Source organism: Geotrypetes seraphini, chromosome 11 (assembly GCF_902459505.1).
Source record: "Geotrypetes seraphini chromosome 11, aGeoSer1.1, whole genome shotgun sequence".
NCBI lineage: Eukaryota > Metazoa > Chordata > Amphibia > Gymnophiona > Dermophiidae > Geotrypetes > Geotrypetes seraphini.
Window position 1 is genome coordinate 122,374,486 of NC_047094.1, and position 15,179 is coordinate 122,389,664.

Consider the following 15,179-nt stretch of genomic DNA (forward strand, 5'->3'; position numbering starts at 1 on the left):
TCTATTTTTAGTTTGTGATTATTCCATATTGGGCAAAGGTGTATCTGTCTGTGTGTATGAAAGGAACATGGCTTTCTGATAGCATCGACTGTACTGGATCAATTGACTGTGCACGATCTGGTTTGTTTAGTTTTACAATGTATGTGTTGGTGTTCTAGTGCTCACTGCAGTGTTTAAGATGCTGCCTTTTCCTAGGTACACTCTTGTGCGATATGTAGATTGTTACTAAAAATCATATTTTTCATATAGATGGGGGGGGTGTGTGTCAAAAAACGATGGGCCCCGGGTGTCACATATGCTAGGTATGCCACTGTTCAGGTGCCAGTTTTATTCACAGGTTGCTTCTGAAAATTTATTTCCAATTGTTTCCCTGCCCTAATCTTAAGAGAAGGCAAAACATGAGTTCCAGACCTAATATCTGCCATTTTCTAACATCTCTCAAGACAATGACATAAGAGCATCTTAAAGAATTTCAAACCATGAGTGAGATTATGGAAAAAAAATGTCTACCAAGCACTGGCTGGGGTTTTCCTTTTTCTTTTAGTGGTGTAGGAGGACAGACACCTGTCTCAGACTTGCTTTTTGCCTATTATCTACAGAGGGCGTAATAGGGCAGAGTACGGTACTGGGGTTCAAGAAAGGATTGGACAATTTCCTGTTGGAAAAGGGGTTAGAGGGGTATAGATAGAGGATTACTGCACAGGTCCTGGACCTGTTGGGCCGCCGCGTGAGCGGACTGCTGGGCACGATGGACCTCAGGTCTGACCCAGCAGAGGCATTGCTTATGTTCTTATGTTCTTTACCTAGGTCCTAGAACTGCATGGTTGAGGAGGGGAGGGGGGCAAGGGTTAACTGTGTGTGGGGAATGAACTTCAGTCTCAAAGTAAAAGCTTTTAGTTGGGCGTGCCACTTTTTAGCTGAAAGGCAGCAGGCTCTTCAGCCTGTGTGCTAAGCCTGAACTGCCGCCGCAGAAAACCTCCATAACGCTTCTGGTTGTCCCATTTCAACTTAGGACGGATCCTTCGCATGAAGCCCCCATAGCGCTTTTGAAGCTCCTCTGGCCCCTGCTCAGTGCTCCTTTTGGGGTATTTACGCAGAAAGCCTCCATAGCGTTTCTCCTCCCTTGGGTCATCCACAAGTCCACTTCTGATGCTATATAAGGAGTCCTCTGATTTTTGACCCAGGTTGCCTTTGCCTTTGGTATTTTCCTCCATGCTGAAGATGGTGTCTTTTTCTAGCTTTCTTATGAAGTCCCCATAAGGCTTGTTCATACCGAGATCCCTATCCTGCTTCCCTGCAGCGTCCTGGATCCTTTTGTCAGGCTCCAGCAGGAAGGGCAGAAATGTGGAAAGAAGTTCCCTGCAGCTTTCCCACTTCTGAGACGATACTAGAGACCCTTCACACTCTAGAGTACAAACCTAAAAGAAACCAACATATAGGACAAGATGACATTCCTCATCCTTATTTTGGAAGGATTGGAACCACTCTGTCCACAAACTTAAAGGGAAAGGTTATCTATTCTTCTCATCCCTAGTGCTTTATCTGTTCACAGTGGGAGGTATTGTTTATGCCTTTCACCAGTAGAACTCGATGTGTCTAACTTTATCTCTCTCTTCCACCCTGATCCCCACCATGGTTCCTCTGTCCCACCCTGGAAGGGAGCTGCCGTTTATCCTTCCCTCTCCCCCAGTCTCCACCATTTCCTCTGTCTCAAACAGGGATGAGGCTGTCTTTATTCCTCCCTCTCCCCATGGTTATTCTTCCCTTTCCCCATGATTCCTCTGTTTTTATCCTTCTCACCCCCAGAACTATCTCTTTCTCTCCCTGAACCTGGTATAGTTATACCAGGCTCTAATCTGTTCAGAAAAGCTAGGTTAGGAAGAAAAGAAGGGCAGTAGTGTTAATTGTTAAAGCAGAAATACAAAGCAAGACAATGGCTACTAGAGTATCATGATGAGTTTATTCAATCTAGCAACCGGCGGCAAAAACAATAAGACCTGACACAGCTATGTTTCAGCATACAATTGCCTGCATCAGGGGTCAGAACACAGCTGGTAAAGACAGTAGTCTATACACATGTGCAAAATGAATGCACCTGAGGGTCAACAGACTGTTTCTCTTTATAGCATTAAGGTCTGTCTGTGCAACCCATTGTTAGCCTTTAATTCTACATAGAGAAACCATCTGTTGATCCTCAGGTGCATTCCTTTTACACATGTGTATAGACTACTGTCTTTACCAGTTGTGTTGTGACCCCTGATGCAGGCAATTGTATGCCATAACACAGCTAAGTCTGGTCTTATTGTTTTTGCCAATGCTTGCTGGATTGAATAAATTCTTGTTGTGATACTTCAGTGCCATTGCCTTGCGTTGTGCTTCCATTGTTTCTCCACACAAAGGCTGCTTATCTTTCTTTTTTTGCTGCTGTTAAATGTTAAAGATCATATTAAGGCCACACACTTGCATGGTAAGAAAGAGGCACTAGGGGTCAATCTGGAAAGAGAATGGAAAATGTATTTACATTGATGTGATATACAGGCCTCTTTCACAGATGGAAAAAGTGGACAGATTTAATAGAAGACATTCAAAATAAGTTGTATAAGGGGAAGTGCTGCTAGTAGGTGATTTTAATATGCCAGATGTTAATTGGGGTATCCCTACTGCAGAATCTCCTTGAAGTAGGGAGATCCTAGATTCTCTACAAGGAAAACTGTTCCAGCAGGTAGTAATGGAGCCCACATGCAATGTTGCCATACTGCATTTAGTGCTTATAAATGAGAAAGGGCAACAAACCATTTTGTAAGTAAAGTAAATAAAAGTAAGAGGAAGAGAGGGCTGCTTTGATTCTCAAAAGTAGTAGCTAAGAAGAAAAGGAAAAATAGGTTAGCTTTCATAAACTACAAAAGATTGCAGAAAGAGGAAGACAGGCAAAAAATATCTGAAAAAGTTAAGAGAGGCTGACTGAGTAGTCAGGAAAGCAAAAATGCAAATGGAATCAAAATAGCTAACATGGTAAACCGGGGAGACAAGACATTTTTTTAGATATAATAGTGATAGGAGGAAAGGCAAAAGTTCATTGTGAGAATCAAAGGAAAAGAGGAGGAATATGTAGAAGCTGATAAAGAAAAGGCTGAATTGCTTAACAAATATTTCTGTCTGTATTCACAGATGAAGCATTGGGTGTGGGATCACAGAAGACAAAAGCAAATAAGGCTGAAGGTGTAATAAACCCTTATCGATATTCAAAGGATTCTGTTCATAAGGAGCTAGCTAAACCAAAAGTGGACAAAGTGATGGGCCGGATAGTGTACATCTGAGGTTACTGAAGGAATTTAGGAAAGTTCTGGCAGCTCCGCTGACTAATCTTTTCAATGCTTCTCTAGAGTCGGAAGTGGTATCGGAGGACTGGAGAAGGGCGGATGTGGTCCCTCTCTACAAAAGTGGAAGTAGGGAACTTCAGGCCCGTAAGTCTGACTTATGTAGTAAGTAAATTAATGGAAACTCTTAAAACAGAAGATAGTGAAGTTTCTGGAATCCAATGGATTACAGGACCTGAGATAGCATGGATTCACTAGAGGCAGGTCTTGACAGACAAATCTGATCAATTTCTTTGACTGGGTCATTAGAGAATTGGATAGAGAGAGTACGCTAGATGTGGTGTATTTAGATTTTAGCAAAGCCTTTGACAGTGTTCTACACAAGCATTTAATAAATAAACTGAATACCTTCGGGATAGGCCCCAAAGAGATAGGCTGGGTCATGAACTGCTTGAGTGGAAGGTGACAGAGGGTCATGGTCAATGGAGCTCACTTTGAGGAAAGGGATGCTACCAGTGGTGTCCTAAAGGTTTGGTTCTTGGGCCTGTTATTTTTAACATTTTTGTAAGCAATATTGCTGAAGGGCTGCCTGATAAGATTTCCCTCTTTGCGGATAATATCAAAATCTGCAATAGAGTAGACAACCTTGATGGAAGGACCTAGTGAAGCTTGAGGAACGGTCTGAAATTTAGCAGATAAGATTTAATGCTAAGAAATGCAAGGTCATATTTGGCCCCAAGGAAGCAATACAGTTTAAGGAGTGAAGAACTTTTGTGCATGAAAGAGAAGCAAGACTTGGATGTGATAGTATGTGATGATCTTAAGGTGGCCAAAGAAATGAAAAGGTGATGGCAAAAACTAGAAACATACTTGTGTGCGTAGAGAGAGGAATGGCTAGTAAGAAAAAAAAGAGGTATTGATGGCCCTGTATAAGACTCTGGTGAGACCTCATTTAGAATATTTTGTACGATTCTGTAGACCACATCATCAAAAAGTTATAAATAGGATGGAGTCAGTCCAGAGGACAGCTATTAAAATGGCCAGTGATCTATGTCATAAGGTGTACTGTATGAAATTCTGGTCACCTTATCTCAAGAAAGATATAGTGAAACTAGAAAAAGTTCAAAGAAGAGTGGCCAAGATGATAAGGGGCATGGGACTCCTCTTGTAAGAGAAAAGACTAAAAAGATTAGAGCTTTTCAGCTTCGAAAAGAAACAGCTGATGGGAGATATGATTAAATTCTACAAAATCCTAAGTGTTGTAGAACAGATACAAGTGGATCAATTTTTTACCTTGTCAAAAATTACAAAGACTAGGGGATACTCAATGAAGTTACAGGGAAATACTTTTAAATATAGAAACATGATGGCAGATAAAGGCCAAATGGCCCATATAGTCTGCCCATCCGCAGTAACCATTATCTCTTTCTCTCTCCAAGAGATCCCACATGCCTATTCCAGGCCCTTTTGAATTCAGACATAGTCTCTGTCTCCACCACCTCTTCTGAGAGACTGTTCCATGCATCTACCATCCTTTCTATAAAAATTATTTCCTTAGATTACTTCAGAGCCTATCACCTCTTTAACTTCATCTCATTGCAGAGTTTCCTTTCAAATTAAAGAGACTCGACTCATGCACATTTACATTATGTAGGTATTTAAAAGTCTCTATCATATATCCCGCCTTTCCTCCAAAGTATACAGATTGAGGAAATATTTTTTCACTCCTAGAATAGTTACACTCTGGAATGCATTGTCAGAGGTTGTGATACGAGCAGTTAATGTAGCTGGTTTTAAGAAATGTTTGGACAATTTTCTGGAGGAAAAGTCCATAGTCTGTTATTGAAACAGACATGGGGGAAGCCACTGCTTGCCCTGGATCGGTAATGTGGAATGTTGCTACTATTTGGGTTTTTGTCAGGTACTTGTGACCTGGATTGGCCGTGAAGACGGTTAGATGGACCGTTGGTCTGACCCAGTAAGGCTATTCTTATGTTTTTATCTCAATATGTATACTGAGTGAGAGGGCATGGGCTGAAGTTGAGAGATGATAGTAGGCTCAGGAGTAATCTAAGGAAATACGTGTTTACAGAAAGGGTGATAAATGTGTGGAATAGTCTCTTGGTAGAGGTGGTGGCGACAAAGACTGTGAATTCAAGAAAGTGTGGAACAGACAAGTGGGATCTCTTAGGGAGAGGAGGAGATAGTGGATGCTTTGGATGGGCTATTTGGCCTTTATCTGCCATCATGTTTCTATGTTTCTAATCTGTAGAGCCCGCTCAGTCACACTAATGGGTGGGTTGAGGGCATTATCTGTCAAGTTGAGGGGATCACACTTACCAAGTGGTTGATGTGTTTTTCTTTTTGCTTAGTATGTTCTATGCAGTTGGAGCATTGACCAGCACAATCTTCCCAGGCTGTAGGCATCCAACCTAGGCACAGGATAAGTGCCAGAACCTGCCTCTCCATAGCTCCAGTTAGCACCTCCTGAAGAAGGAGATAAAAAAATCAAAAGCCTGCAGTGAGTACGAGTCCTAGAAGCAGAAATTATGTGTGCTGAGTAAAATCTTGACACAGTGTAAGATGTTACAGAAGGAAAGAGTAAGAACCACCAGCAATTGGGGCGGGGGGGGGGGGTGGTAGAAGGAGAAGGATGAAGAATCTGGATTTGCAGGTCAAGACAGAAAATTCTTTAATGTGTCACATTAGGCAATAAGGAAAACTGAGCTGTTAAAGAAAAGCACAAGGACATAGGAACACAACCCCTCACATTTCAACTTTTCTTATGTCTAACAATATGATAGAGTTTACATTGTGTGATGTATCTTGAGGAGGAGAGAATGTTCAATTGTTTCAAAACTGATTGGATGTTGTAAGTAAAGCAGGACAGTACATATTAAGAAACTATATTCTCCATGTTTAATTAAAAGATTTAAACATAAAGAAAAGCACAAATATCAGCATAAAATACAAAAAATTACTTCAGCCTAATGGCTAAAGAGAGCTGCATCCAAATTTAAATCTGGAGATCAAAGAGTGATAACTGTAGCACAGGATAATGCACTATGGACAAAAAGGTTTACTGTCAGAAAAGACTGGCAAAATAAATATAGTTTCAGAATGTTTCTGGGCTGGGGTTGATTGGTGAGGATAGAAGTGGAAGACAAATAAAAAGAAGAGAACTTGTAAGAGTTACAAGGTATGAGAGGAGATTGATCAGGTGGGATGGCTGGACTCTTGTAAGGCTCCTTCCCTAAGTGAGAATGAGCATCTGTAGTAACATATATTTGTAATATCAGGATCCAACAAATAATATTTCAGGGAGCTTCCTTGTCACCACTCTTGTGTTGTATAGCACTTAACCCTTTGAATATACCTCTTAACTCTTTGTGCTAGGATTTTTTTTTTAATTGAAATTTAATTGAAATTCTACAAATACAAAAGTATAAGAATAAAACAAAACAATAAGCTGTAGATACCAAATATACATAATAATATGCAAAATATAGTATAGTTAATATACAAAGTAAAGTTAATTAGGATTTACATGAGTCCTTACATATCCATCAAGAGGGGTCCAAATTTTTGTGAATCTGGTTATGTTATTTTGTTTAAATGTTATTATTTTCTCATACTTTCTGATGACACAAAGGTGATTCCACCATTCGTAAAAATTAAGCCTAGAATTGTCTTTCCAACTGGGGAGTCACTTGGAGCATTTTCTTTGATAAATAAACCTCCTGAGGTTACCTTGAGTGCCCTATGGGAAACTCAAAAAATAACAACAGAAGTAACTTCTATAAAGAAAATCCAGGAAGCATTAATGACCGACAACTTTAAGGAGAAAATTAGAAATCTTGGAAAATCAAAATTATAGTAAAATGTAAACAAAAACTCAAATGTCTAGTATGCCGTTTAGTCACAGACAATGCTGCAAATATATCCAAGATGAGATGAAATTTAGAAGAGCATGGAGAGAATACTAAGCTAATAACATAAGGTTGTAGTGCTCATTTGCGGCACTTCCAAGCCAAATACTTCAGTGTACCAGAAATAAAGACTAATATTGTTGAAATTGCTAAATACTTCCACAATAATTGTTTTGCAGCAGAAGCTCTGAAAAGAATGGGTGGAACCAAGCTAACACTCCCACAAGATGTTAGATGGAACTCTAGTAGACTGTTTTAAGCAGTATATAAAAAACTGACCTATTCTGGTGATAGTTTGAACAAAATTGAGAATTGAGAGAAAATAGATGACAATGTTATGGCCAAAATCCTCATGGCTTAAGAGAAATGTTGAAAATATGCTGAGAATCCTGAAACCCATTTCTGAAGCTTTAAATACAATTTAGAAAATAGCTGTTTTATTACTGATGGTGTAGAAATTTGGAAGAAACTGAATAAACATTTAAAAACAGAATTGCACAATGACAGAATTAAATTACAAGCATTACATAAATGAATGGGACAAGCACTGCCTCCAGCTCATTTTCTTGCAAACATAAGAACATAAGCAGTGCCTCTGCTGGGTCAGACCAGAGGTCCATCATGCCCAACAGTCTGCTCACGCAGCAGCCCATCAGGTCCAGGATCTGTATAGTAATCCTCTATCTATACCCTTCTATCCCCTTTTTTTTCAGGAAATCATCCAATCCCTTCTTAAACCCCAATACCGTACTCTGTCCTATCACACCCTCTGGAAGCGCATTCCAGGCATCCACCACCCTTTGGGTACTGGTTCTGAATCTGTTCCCTCTCAATTTTTCTGAATGCCCTCTCGTTCTTGTAGTTTTTGAAAGTTTGAAGAATCTGTCCCTCTCCACTTTCTCTATACCCTTCATGATCTTGTAAGTCTCTATCATGTCCCCTCTCTGTCTCCTCTTTTCCAGGGAAAAGAGCCTCAGTTTCTCTAATCTTTCAGCATATGAAAGATTTTTCATACCTTTTATCATTCGCGTTGCTCTTTTCTAAACCCTCTCAAGTATTGTCATATCCTTCTTAAGGTAGGCCAACCAATATTGGACGCATACTCCAGGTGCAGGCGCACCATCGCCTGATACAACAGCAGGATAACTTCTTTCATTCTGGTTGGTATACCTTTCTTGATAACACCTAGCATTCTATTTGTCATCTTAGAGGCCGCTGCCCCACTGTGCTGACGGCTTCATTGTCCTGTCCACCATCACCCCCAAGTCCTTTTCTAGGGTACCTTCACCCATTACCAGCCTTCCCATCATATAGCTGTACTTTGGGTTTCCGTTTCCTAAATGCAAGACTTTACATTTCTCTACATTAAACTTCATCTGCCATTTCGTCGCCCACTCTTCTAGTTTGTTCAGGTCCTTTTGCAAATCCTCAGTCCTCTTTGGTCCCAACTCCACCAAATAGTTTGGTGTCGTCTGCGAATTTTATTACTTCGCACTTCGTCCCTGTTTCTAGATAATTTATAAATACATTGAACAGCAGCGGTCCAAGTACCGACTCCTGTGGAACACCACTCGTGACCCTCCTCCAGTCCAAGTAGTGGCCTTTTATTCTCACCCTTTGCCTCCTACCTGCCAACCAATTTCCAATCCATCTATGTATGTCTCCTTCCACCCCATGGTTCTTCAGTTTCCGCTGTAGTCATTCTTGGAGTACCTTGTCAAAGGCTTTTTGGAAATCTAAGTATACGATGTCTATGGGGACCCCTTTGTCCATTTGTTTGTTAATTCCTTCGAAGAAGTGCAATAAATTCGTTAGGCACGATCTTCCTTTGCAGAAGCAAGGTTGGTTTGTTTTCATCATTTTATTCCTTTCTAGATGTTCGTCGATGCTGTCTTATCAGTGGTTCTGCCATTTTCCCCGGAACTGAAGTCAGACTTACCGGTCTGTAGTTTCCCAGGTCACCTCTCGATCCTTTTTTAAAGATGGGCGTCACGCCAGTTTTCAGGGATAGGTTACAAACCTGCTGTAGTAGTTCCGCTATTTCCTCCTTTAGTTCTTTCAGTATTCTGGGGTGGATTCTGTCCAGGCCTGGAGATTAGCTTAAGAGCTATCATCTTCGCATGTGTTTTACGAAGGGGAATGGCCCAGGGATATCTGGTGGCATAATCCACTATCACCAGGACATATTGGTGACCTCTCACACTGCAGTCCAGTTGGCCAACCAGATCCACTCCCACTCTATCCATGGGTCTCTCTACCACAGGTGTGGGAATTAAAGGGCTTTTCTCAGGGAGTCGCTGTGACACTTTCTGGCATATTGGACAGGATCTACAGTAACTCCTAACCTCCAGATGAATTTGGGGCCAAAAGAACCAGGGAGTTAGACGGCTGATCTTGCTATGCTCTCTCAAATGGCCTGCCAGAGGATGATTATGGGCCAGAGTCAGAAGTGCCCTCCTAAACACCTTAGGAATCATTAGCTGCCAATGTTGTTCATGGTCCCCTTTTTGTTCCACTCTGTATAACAGTCCACCTACTTTAATAAAGTAAGGGCCATCTTCATCGCGCTCCCCGGGGTCCTCTACCACCCGGTCCCAGTACATTTAAAAAGTTGGGTCTCCCACTTTCTCTTGGGGAAAATGTTGAAACTGATCTATGGCCTCTTGGCTAAGAGCTTCTACTTCGGTCGGGGGCAGGACTCCTTTCCACTTCTCAGCTCTCTTAGTGGTCCTACTTTTCTGATCTTTCCCCGGAGTCCCTAGAACCACTTGAGTCACAAACGGAAAGATTTCCCCCAGGGCCAATTCTTCCTCCTTGCTAATCCTTGCAGGCTTGACTGTGCAGGGAATTATTTTTGTAAAATCATGTTTTGTTATGTGACTGGCATTATTTAGATTTTAATTTCTATGAATGAATAGAATGAAAAAGATATAAAATTACTTGCTTGTTTTTATGTGCGTGCGCTGAAGGAAAGTGGAGAGAGAGTGGGCCGAGGACGCTGAAGGGAAATGGGGAAGAGAGAGTGGGGAGAAGATGCTGATTTATAAATTGACAATTGTACAGAATATTGTTTCTTTTTATACTTTAATATAAACAATTTAAGGCTTGTGTGGATGGAATCAGGTGGTTTGCGGGGATGGGGACCGAGCTTACGGGGATTAGTCCAATAAAATTGTATTTTTTTATTTCTCATTATTTGTTTTATTTTTATTTGTTAATTTGTAAAGTGGCGATTGTTATGTATCAGTTTTTTCAAATTTACATTTACTGTCTTTAAATTTTGCACTGCATACTCACTTTCAAATCTCTTCTTAATAAAACCCCAGCATTTATATATAAATTATTAATTCCATATTCTCCAAATAGAGAAATTTGAGATCTAATGAACAGAATTTACTAACTATTCCGTCTCTTAAGGTTATTAATACAAGACGGCAATTTATTTTTTCGGTTACTGCACCACAGACTTGGAACGCCCTTCCAATTTATTTAAGGGAAGAACAGGATCTGGGAAAATTCAAAAGTAATTTAAAAACATTCCTCTTTAAAGAGGCCTTTGGTAATTAACTTAATAATCCATAGGTTAAACTATTTTTACTGTATTATATTATACCTTTTATTCATCTCCCTTTTTGTTCTACTTTTCTATATTGATTTGTATTTCACCTCTCCTCTTTCCTTGTGTATACGAGTGCGTTAAGTTAAACTTTTAATCCCCAATGTCATTATATATAGTTTTGTATTGTATTGTCTCCCATAAAATGTAATTTTAAACTGTTCATCGCTTAAAAATATGATTAAGCGATTAATCAAAAAAACCATTAAACTTGAAACATGTGTTACTGTTTTTGTGGGGTTGCATTGTATCCAGGGTCTGGTTTCTTGGCGGTTCAGTTTAACTTTTGTCTACATATTTCTATTTTTAGTTTGTGATTATTATCTCTGTTTTGTGTGTATGAAAAGAACATAGTTTTCAGTTGGCATTGACTACAGGATCAATTGACTGTGCGGGATCTGGCTTGTTTAGTTTTACAATGTATGTGTTGGTGTTCTAGTGCTCACTGCAGTGTTTAAGATGCAGCCTTTTCCTAGGTACACTCTTGTGGTGCGATATGTGGATTGTTACTAAAAATCATATTTTTCATATAGATGGGGGGTGTCAAAAAATGATGGGCCCCGGGTGCCACATACCCTAGGTATGCCACTGTGTTACCTCGATGAGACTGTGAGCTGTGGAAAGCACTTTTTGCCCCAGTTCAATGAACAGCTCCTGAAGCTGAGGAGTTTTAACCACCACCTTTGGGGAGCGTGGTCTGACATGCCACAGAAAGCTTTTTAGTAATTCTTTGAATTTATCTAATGACTTCTCTTCCCCCACGATCTCTTTATCCCTCAGGAATCCGTCCAGTCCCTGTTTGAATCCTTGTACCGTACTCTGCTTGATCACTTCCTCCGGTAGCGCATTCCAAGTGTCCACGACCCTTTGAGTGAAAAAAAACTTCCTTGCATTTGATTTGAACCTATCTCCCTTCAGTTTCTCCGAATGCCCCCTCGTACCTGTTGTCCCCTTTAGCCTGAAGAATCTGTCCCTATCCACCCTCTCTATGCCCCTCATGATCTTGAAGGTCTCTATCATATCACCCCTGAGCCTCCTTTTTTCCAGAGAGAAGAGCCCCAGCCTATCCAACCTCTCGGCGTATGGGCAGTTTTCCAGCCCTCTTACCAGTTTCGTTCCTCTCCTTTGGACTCTCTCAAGTACCGCCATGTCCTTCTTGAGGTATGGCGACCAATATTGAACGCAGTATTCCAGATGTGGACGCACCATCGCTCGCTACAATGGCATGATGACTTCCCGCGTCCTGGTTGTTATGCCCCTCTTTATGATGCCCAGCATCATGTTGGCTTTTTTCGAGGCTGCTGCGCACTGTGCAGATGGCTTCAGTGATGCATCCACCAGCACACCTAAGTCTCTCTCAAGACTGCTCTCTCCCAACAATGCCCCCCCCCCCCAATTTGTAGTTGAACAACAGGTTCTTTTTCCCTATATGCATGACCTTGCATTTTTCCACGTTAAAGCGCATTTGCCATTTGTTTGCCCAGTCTTCCAGCTTGTCTAGGTCCTTTTGCAGGTCCTCACACTCCTCCCTAGAGCTAACTCTGCCGCACAGTTTGGTATCATCTGCAAATTTTATAACCTCACACTTTGCCTCCTTTTCCAGGTCATTGATAAATATGTTGAAGAGTAACGGTCCCAGCACCGATCCTTGTGGCACACCGCTCGTGACTCCCCGCCAGTCAGAATATTGGCCCTTTACTCCGACCCTCTGCAGTCTACCCGACAACCAATGCTCGATCCATCTGTGCACATCCCCTCCCACCCCGTGGTTCCACAGCTTCCTAAGCAGCCTTTCATGTGGCACCTTGTCGAAAGCCTTTTGAAAATCAAGGTAAATGATGTCGATGGGTTTCCCATTGTCCACCCGACTGCTTATTCCCTCAAAGAAGTACAAATTCTATCTTTCTATATGCATTTGTACATGGCAAACATCATTGAGTGATAAAAACACATTATTGCACTTAAGCTACATAAATGTGTTGTAATATTTATCTAGTTTTGCAATGTCTTACAATGTTCCAGCAGAGAAGCCCAGAAATCTTGGTGGAACATTTTAATTCTATTGCATCTCTTACTGTTCTCACTTGAAAGCATCTCTGCTTTCAAAGATGGCCTTCTCCTGGCAGTGCATGGAAAGCCAGGGATTCTTATTTTCATGCTTGTAATTGTTTATGAACAATGTTTACTTTATTGGAAAATAAATTGCTTGCAAGAATATTACTATAGCTAGAAGCTACTGAGCATATGTGACTCACAGGTGCCTTCTCTCAGATGGCCTTGATGGTTCAATACACTGAAATTCACAGCAGCTGGTAACATAGGAAGAACGAATAGAAGAAGGAGGAAGGAGGGAAAAGAAAAGAGATTATATGAGGCACTGAACAACAGAAGAGGGAAACAATGAGGCAGAAGAGCAAGAAACAGCTAAATAAACTGTCATTTCCAAGTTAAAACTAGTGGGTTCTCATCCAATATCTTCTTCCTGATAAATATTATATTGGGATTCTGTTGAAGCTACTTATTATTTATTGGTTTGATATCCTGCTTTTACCAATCAAGGACCTAAGTTTACAAGAGCTAAAAGTATACAGTACATAAATTAAAGGAGCACCAATGTCATATAGGAAAGGTAAAAACTAACATGCATTCAATCACACAATCCATCCTAGCTCATTGTTTCCCATTAACTAGAATATACGTAATCTCCTTTCCAATGCATCTTCAGTAGAACTGTGCATGTAATTAACATTTCAGATGTGTAGCTGATATTTCGGATCCTAGTGTATCCATGCTGGTCCTAGTCACTCAGGAGTTCATAGTGGCAGCAACAGGTCCTCTGATTCACTTATAACCTTGCAGAAACCAGAGATAGAAAACATAGCACTCTTTCTCTTTATGTGTAACTTCATGTACACAGCCTAAAATCTTCCTGAACAAATGAGATCTTCATCCAGTTCATCACTGTTTCCATTGACCAGTTATGAGACGGTTAATCCCCAGCTAAAAGCAGAATGCAGGAGTTTTACAAAGTGAAAGAAATAAAGGGTATATCATACAAAGATCTGCTTTGTAGACACTGCTTACTCATATTATGGCTCTGACTGGATAAAAGGATTCTCTCGGTGTGTATTTGTCTATTCAGAAACTTGCACTGATATCTGCTAATGTTATTCTCCCGAGAAATGAGCATTTTCTGCTATGCACTACACTGAATGGTATGCAAGATTATGCAGTTTATTAAAATAAAAAAAAATTTAAAAAGACATAAATTTGAATCATCTTCTTGGGGATGATGAAGCCTGAGTAGCTCTGCAACCACCTTTCCTATCCAAGAAACACTTGATCCATTTCTCACTATCCTATTATAATTTGCAGCCCAGTGAAGATTTACAGCATGTGGAGTGTTACAGTAATTTCACTGAGCTCTGCTTAAGAGTATCTGGCAAAGCTCTCTATGCCTGGGCTTCTCAGTACTGGGTAGAGAATGACACGGTGACAAAATTCATCACCGTTCCCGTCCCTGTGGATAACCGCGGGAAATAATCTCATGTCATTTTCTAGTGTCTATTTCAAACTCGGTCCTTCTACACCAGGGGTGTCAAAGTCCCTCCTCGAGGGCCGCAATCCAGTCGGGTTTTCAGGATTTCCCCAATTAATATGCATGAGATCTATTAGCATATAATGAAAGCAGTGCATGCAAATAGACCTCATGCATATTCATTGAGGGAAATCCTGAAAACTCGACTGGATTGCGGCCCTCGAGGAGGGACTTTGACACCCCTGTTCTACACCATCATTCTTCAAAGCAAAGCTTGTGGGTCAGTGGTTGTGGCCATTCATACTCTAGATTCTTCCCTCTCTCCTTAAAGAATGACATGAAGATGGTTTCCCACGGGGACGGTGATGAATTTTGTCACCGTGTCATTCTCTAGTACTGGGAGAATGTGAACAGGCATTCTGAGGAACAAAATTGAGCAACCTCCTTTATGGTGTCTAGGGTGGGGTAATCTGTGCTACTCTTAGTACCCCAGCAGCCTGTCCCTCCAAACCTAGGCAGTCCTGGAGCTATGCGGCATCCTTTTTGACAGGCTGAACTTTTGCTTTTGCCAAATACAGAAAGGAATGTGTAAATGTCATTACCTTTTGGCAGTGTCACACAATTCCAATTAGGCAGTTCTCTCTGAACTGCATCCTTGAGCTGTTGCCCATAAATAAATGCATTTCAGTCTCCTGCTGTGCCAAAATGTGCAGTAAGGGTAGCATACTGTGCAAAAGACTCCCGGTTCCCCGACATAATTACACCTCCACTCAGTATAT

At 40.9% G+C, this 15,179-nt stretch overlaps 1 protein-coding gene across 4 annotated transcripts in view; it reads right to left on the reverse strand.

Moving 5' to 3' along the window:
• Positions 1 to 210: 210 nt before the first annotated feature.
• Positions 211 to 15,179, reverse strand: part of PDYN (prodynorphin) — a 29,577-nt gene continuing 14,608 nt past the window's right edge. For 2 of the 4 annotated variants that reach the window (XM_033914987.1, XM_033914988.1), the window contains 3 exons: positions 13,118 to 13,171; positions 5,658 to 5,804; positions 211 to 1,418 (listed from right to left, as the gene is read on the reverse strand). In XM_033914987.1, the coding sequence (XP_033770878.1) occupies positions 894 to 1,418; positions 5,658 to 5,786 (654 nt within the window). In that variant the 5' untranslated portion in view covers positions 5,787 to 5,804; positions 13,118 to 13,171 and the 3' untranslated portion in view covers positions 211 to 893. The remainder of the gene's footprint in view (positions 1,419 to 5,657; positions 5,805 to 13,117; positions 13,172 to 15,179) is intronic. The other 2 variants (XM_033914985.1, XM_033914986.1) reach the window with 1 other exon arrangement.